The 6,000-nt window shown below is 42.3% G+C and overlaps 1 protein-coding gene across 8 annotated transcripts in view; it reads right to left on the minus strand.

Moving 5' to 3' along the window:
* Positions 1-4,863, minus strand: part of LOC131231667 (protein XAP5 CIRCADIAN TIMEKEEPER) — a 64,538-nt gene extending 59,675 nt beyond the window's left edge. For 4 of the 8 annotated variants that reach the window (XR_009164499.1, XM_058227942.1, XM_058227945.1 and 1 more), the window contains exons 1-4: positions 4,506-4,862; positions 3,705-3,770; positions 3,477-3,541; positions 3,269-3,381 (exon numbers count right to left, since the gene is read on the minus strand). Coding sequence is in view for 4 of the 8 variants with exons in the window: in XM_058227942.1 (XP_058083925.1) it covers positions 3,269-3,381; positions 3,477-3,541; positions 3,705-3,770; positions 4,506-4,676 (415 nt within the window). In the remaining 4 variants the exon portion in view is untranslated. Of the gene's footprint in view, positions 1-3,268; positions 3,382-3,476; positions 3,542-3,704; positions 3,771-4,505 lie in introns of all 8 variants that reach the window. The other 4 variants (XR_009164498.1, XR_009164501.1, XR_009164500.1 and 1 more) reach the window with 4 other exon arrangements.
* Between the last annotated feature and the right edge of the window lie 1,137 nt (positions 4,864-6,000).

Raw genomic sequence — 6,000 nt, forward strand, 5'->3', positions numbered from 1 at the left:
TAATGTCAGAGAGACAACTAAAGGCCTAAGGTCCCAAAGCAGAGACTGGAACTGACTAAGAGGATTGTCAAAGGAGGGACCTCCGAAAGGTCAAGGAAGAGGAGATAGAGGTTTAGGAGGAAAAAGAAGTCATTCGTGAATGCTAGAAGGAAGATCAAGGGAGAAGGGACGAGGATTTAAGGGCGGGCCATCCGATCCCGAGGCTGCGAGGATCGACATGGGATCTTAACCATTCCTGAAGCGAAAGAGTGGCCCCATATGAGATTTGGATGGATGAATGGGGTGATTGCATTGCAAGGGGTTTGGGCGGGAATGGTCTGGGCGAGGGCCAAGGAAAAGGCCACATCACCATGTTCTGAGGTGGCCTTTCCTGCTAATGTCAATGTTAGGAGTCGTAGATAGAGGAGGATCTGGAACAATGTCACAAATGCAAGTAAAGGCTACACATATCACTTGAGTCGTTGTCGTCAAAGGAAGAAATTAATGTTCTTCTCTCTAAGGGACCATCTCTTGACGTCAGCATGACGAGAGGAGAGAGCGGCCTCGACCCCGGCGTCCGACTCTCTTCTCTCAACACGCAAGGAAGGGAGACTAACAAGGTTTCCCAAGGCAAGACACGTGACAACCATTGGTTTACCTGAGGGCCTTGAAGGGCTCAAATGCTCTCCTCTCGCCACGCGTAGGGAGTTGGCAAACAATGCTTCTCAAGGCAATACATGTGTCGACCATCCCATCATCGAACAATGTACATCAACTACCTCGACAGGCTCAGTCACACAAGTGGAACATGCACCGTCAAAAGGCACAGAGGAAGATCGTCTCCATCCATGTGGCCCAATCGAGAAAGGAGAGAGATCTTCTCAGTCCAATCTCTGACAGAGATCTGAGGCATGGATCTTATCCTTTTCGAACAAGCAAGTATCATAGCCACCATCCAAGTGTTCCCGCTTGGCCCCCCTAATCTAGAAAGGTACTCCACCTGCGCATGTAGTTGATCGAGTACCTTTGTCTTCCGGTTAAACCGTCGGTGCAAACCCACCATGAAAATCTATAGAATCAACTAGAATTTCATCTAATTAAACCTGAATCTCAAACCGATCCTCCCCCACGTGAATGAGGATGCGAGAGATGACAACAGATGAGCTTTTTTTGAATCTAGATTCGAGTCGATCGAAGCTCCCATCCAGATTCGGTGGCTAGATCAAATTGTAGAACCTCCCCGATACATGAACCCAATAAGAGCACAAACTCGAGATTTCGGATTAAGAGAGGAATCCCTTTGAAATGAAACCAGATGTACTTTTAGCCGAAATAGAGTGGTCCTCCCATCTACACACAAAGATCACAAGGCCTCCTTGGTCCACGGTTGCGGCCTTGAGGACAGGGTCCAAGCTAGTATCTGGTTTAAGACTGAGGAGAAGCAAGCAGTCGTCCAGCGGCTTGAGGCCAAAGTTGCCTTTCTGCAGCTTACATCAAGATCTGACCCACTTGTTAATGGCCGATAGCAATTATCCAGCCCGAGTTTGGATAACTAGACTATGGGAATACAGGGCTACTCTCTTAGAGATTAGGGATCAGTCCACTTTTATCTTCGGCCCCAAAGAAGTGGAAATCCTTTCGATTCGGGGGGTACCTGTGAGGATGGTTAAAGAACCCCTCCAGGAACTACTTCTTTGAATGACTGACCAGCAACCCATCAACTATCTTTAGGTATAGGAGGATGAGGGGTTATCAAACTAACAAAACGAGCCCTCTCTTCCATCTCGACCGGAGCTCAATCTAAAATCTCCTATCTCAAGCCATATCTTGCCAGCTTAGCTAAATCTTCTATCCATTATGGAGGGAGAAGATTGCGAGAGCGGCTGCATCTTTAGACCCCATTCTCACAAAGGTGAATCCTCTGGAAACGCCATTCGAACGGGGGAGAACTATTTCCTTGATTTCCCCCATCTTCTGAAAAAATCGGGATGGCCTATATTTGTCCCACTCTAAGGGAACGCCAGAGACGAACAAAGTAGGGAAGATGGCAAATTTCGACGTAGGTGTCTTCTTCGGATTCACGGCAGTGGCCTTTTTTTATGAGAGACCAGAATCCACCCTTCAAAGTTCATAGCTAGGCTCCCCTTATGGCCAGTGGGACCCAACCCTGGGATTCCTCTTTGATCTTTGTCGGAAAGGATATTGAGTCCACTCGTTCTGCTCTAGACTTACTAGGGTAGGAAGAGCCTCTAGACCTTTGAGAAAGTTGATAGCCGTCTTCCTTACAATTACCTACTTTTCTTACCGTTGATCTCCCTCTTGGTGGTTTTCTAGACAATCGACCTCTGAATACCAATCTAGCAGAGGAGAACCTTCTGTCGATCTCGAACTCCACTTGCTTGCCTTTTGTTGTTCTTGTTGCTACAAGTCATTGTCGAATTTCCCTTCCATTCTCACCATGAACTATCCCTGAGTTGTGGAGAAATGAAGGATGTTGGCTATGGTTTCTGAATGTCACTAAAACTCTCGAGAGATCCCTAGCGCATTGAATCTCTCTATCAGATTGCCTTTGAAGGTCGTGATTGTGCGATCTCTTATTCTCTCTCAGCAATTCACAAGGGAGATCACGCAGGGGATCTCGGAGATACATTCTCTCTCAGCAAAAATTATAATAAATTCCTCTTACACTTTCCAAGTGGTACAATTCCACTAAAAGACTTGTTTAGAAGTCTTCTTCAATAGTTCTTCGAACTTGATATGTTTCTACTGCTAAGTTTTTTTTTTTTTTTGAAGCACATATCAAGTCGTCTATATGTGTTTCATTATAATTGTGGTTTGTTGTGATCTCTGCGACCTGTTTACATCAAAATCTTAAGGTTGGTCCTATGCACACTATGAATTTGAATTGTAGAATTCAGAGACTGTTGTTGTGTTGTTCAACTTGCAATACATCCAAATTCAGAATCTACATCACTTTGAGAATATGATGGTTTCATTTCCAAATATTCAGCATCAACTTTTAGAACTTCCTGAAGAAGATATCCATAAATATATCAAATGATTAATAAAATGAACTGAAAGAAACCTTAAAATGAAATTTTCATAATGTAAGACTGACAAATGACTATCGAATTTCAAGGATCCAAACAAAACTGCACATCACTAGTGCAAACTATTTTTTTCTTTCATAACCAAAGAAAAATGAAAGCAACAAAACAAAGGAGTCCAACAAATCTAATACATTAAGACAACACAAATGGTTCAAAAACTCATAAGCATATATGCTTACTGTTGTTGTCTACATCCTCATCACTTCCGTTCTCAATTTCATCAGAAAATGACAAGCGAGGATTCCCCTTTATCCTCCTCTTCTTCCGTTTTTGCAATTGAAGTTCCTCCTCCCTAAAATGTAAGTGAACAAGATAATTATCAAAGACTAACAGATAAAAGGTTTTACAATAACATGGTACATAAAATCTTTCAAATCCTCTACCCACTCTTGTTGCAGTTTTTGAAGCTTCTCCTTCTCTTCCTCTTCGACTTTGTTCCGGATATTAACCCTCTTAAAGGACAAATACAGCCAAACAAAAATCAGAATATCCCTGGCTATGCATCCTAGACCAATTTGACAAATAATAATTATAATAATAAATAGAAGAAGAAGAAGAAGAAGAAGAAAGAAAGACAGAAAGAAGTCTGGCATGAGAAGTTGAGGGACATCTTACCTTCTCAACGTATTGCTCTCTAGTTACAAGACCAACGGTTTCCTTTTTAAAAGCAGTCTCAAGAATCTGAAAGTCCACGTAAAATTGAAAAAGTGATTAAAATCAATAATACCATTAAATACACTTAATGTTGATATTCAAACTATAAATCAACCAGCATTCACAGCAATCGTCACTGTCATTTTAGCCTTTCTCCCACCATTCGTATGAATGAAAGAGGAATTTTTTTTTTGCCCAGAAACGTTGAAAAGTATAACTGAAAAGAAACATAGGCTCCCAACAAAGGATTTCCAAATGCAAGAAAGATGGCATGAGAAGAACCTCGTGAACGCAACATTCACATCACTCAAGAGAAAATGGTTTTTTTCTTATTTTCACAATTTTTCCGGTTTATTTTAAGTGGGTGAACACTACCCTTATTTCATCAATACTAGCACATGTATCGACAATACAAGGGAGCCTTATAACGGGTTGCTGACAATATATATTGTGATATATCAATAATATCACGATGTATCATGTGATATAATCGATATTTCATCCGACATGGGAGAATATTATAATTCGGGTCAGCTTCATCGTGGGGACCACCTAATCAGCCGCTGGGAAAGCACGCGTGTCAGACGCATGCACCTGAGCATGTCGGTGAGTTCAATAAAAATCGGCTGTTTGTGGTTGGTATTTCACAATATCGGCAGGGAATCGCCGTGTTCGTCCTCCAATGATGAGCACGATGTTATAGCAGAATATCGTTTTTTTTCCTTCTTGTTCTAGGGCATTGGATTTAGGGAGAGAGAAAACCTCAGAGGTGCCGGAACCGAATTGGAGGAGACCAGTCTGACCACCAACGGAGGCAGATTTGTTCTTGAGCTCTTGGATTTTGCGTCTCTCTACTTCCCTCTGCTTCTCCAGCCTTCTTATCCTCACCGCATCCTGCGCCGTACCCACGTACCCATCCCCCATGCCGGCCATCTCTCTCCCTCTCCCTCTCCCCTCCCTCTCGACCGGTCTGCTTCCGTGAAATGTCCACCTATTCACCCCGGGAAGCGGATTGCGTAATTAGAATGTTAAGCGTACTAAATAAAGGACGCGGATTGGGCAAAGAAATGACTACTGTTGAAACCTTACGAAGCTACACCTTGATGTTTATAGGACATCCAGACGATTTTTAAGGTCATTCCACGGGACAGGATGCAGATTGCGTCCAACCCCCTCCGGGCGGGCAGGGCTCTGTGGGGCCCACCGTGATGTAAGTGTTTTATCCACGCCGTTCATATATTTTCTCAGATCAGTTTAAGGTATGATCCCAAAGGTGAGGCAGGTCTACAGCTCCAATGGACCACAAAGTGGGGATTGAACGTCCACCATTAAAAAGCTTTTGGAACTGGAAAAGTTTCGGATCAAGCTTATATTTGTGTTTTCGCTTCATCCACGTCTGCGTGAACTTATTAATAGGTTGGATGGTAAAAGAAACATCTCAGTGGCCCTTAGAAAAGTTTCAACGGTGGGTATCATTATCACTGCAATGTCCTTTGGGGTCGTTCACTGGAGCTGTGGACCTGCCTCGTTTTTAGGATAATAAGTTAAACTAATACGAGGAAAGATATGAACTGCGCGGATAAAACACTAACATCTTGGTGGGCCCCACAAAGCCCCACTTTTAACCCACCATGGGGGGGGGGGGTGGCCAAGGTGAAAATACACACACACAAAAAAGGGGCGTGGGGGCCTAATACAAAACTTTGATGGCCATAAGAATGTTTTAAGAGCCCCACTTTTAACATACCATCTTGTCCTAAACTTTATCCTACGGTATGGATGCATTTTTATTGAACAAAAATACCCCTTATTTATAATTTGTATTCCTTTGATATAAAAAAATAAAAAATAAAAACAAAACGGTAGAACTAATCTGGATGAAAATATCCCTTCATTTCACCCCTTTCTTTCTTAAATCCCCATTGAATGTCCATATATTATTATTGTACATATGCCATCTTCCATTTTACTTAGGGTTACATTCATTCCATCAAACTAGATGCATCGATAAACATGGAATCTTAAAGACTTTTCTTTGTAAATTGTGTTTCACTTCAATGCACTTTTCTTCTTCTTCTTCAACACAGATTTCACTGATACGACGGTTGTGGGAGGTAAGGATGTTTAAAATCTGATGAATTTACTGAGATCTCAGCAATTCCACCTAGAAATTCATGAATCTGACTGAGAAGTCGGAGAAATACTTGCTCAAATTCATCGGAACTCGAGCAACCTCATGCATTTCTCAGTCAAATTT

The sequence above is a fragment of the Magnolia sinica genome, chromosome 17 (assembly GCF_029962835.1).
Source record: "Magnolia sinica isolate HGM2019 chromosome 17, MsV1, whole genome shotgun sequence".
NCBI lineage: Eukaryota > Viridiplantae > Streptophyta > Magnoliopsida > Magnoliales > Magnoliaceae > Magnolia > Magnolia sinica.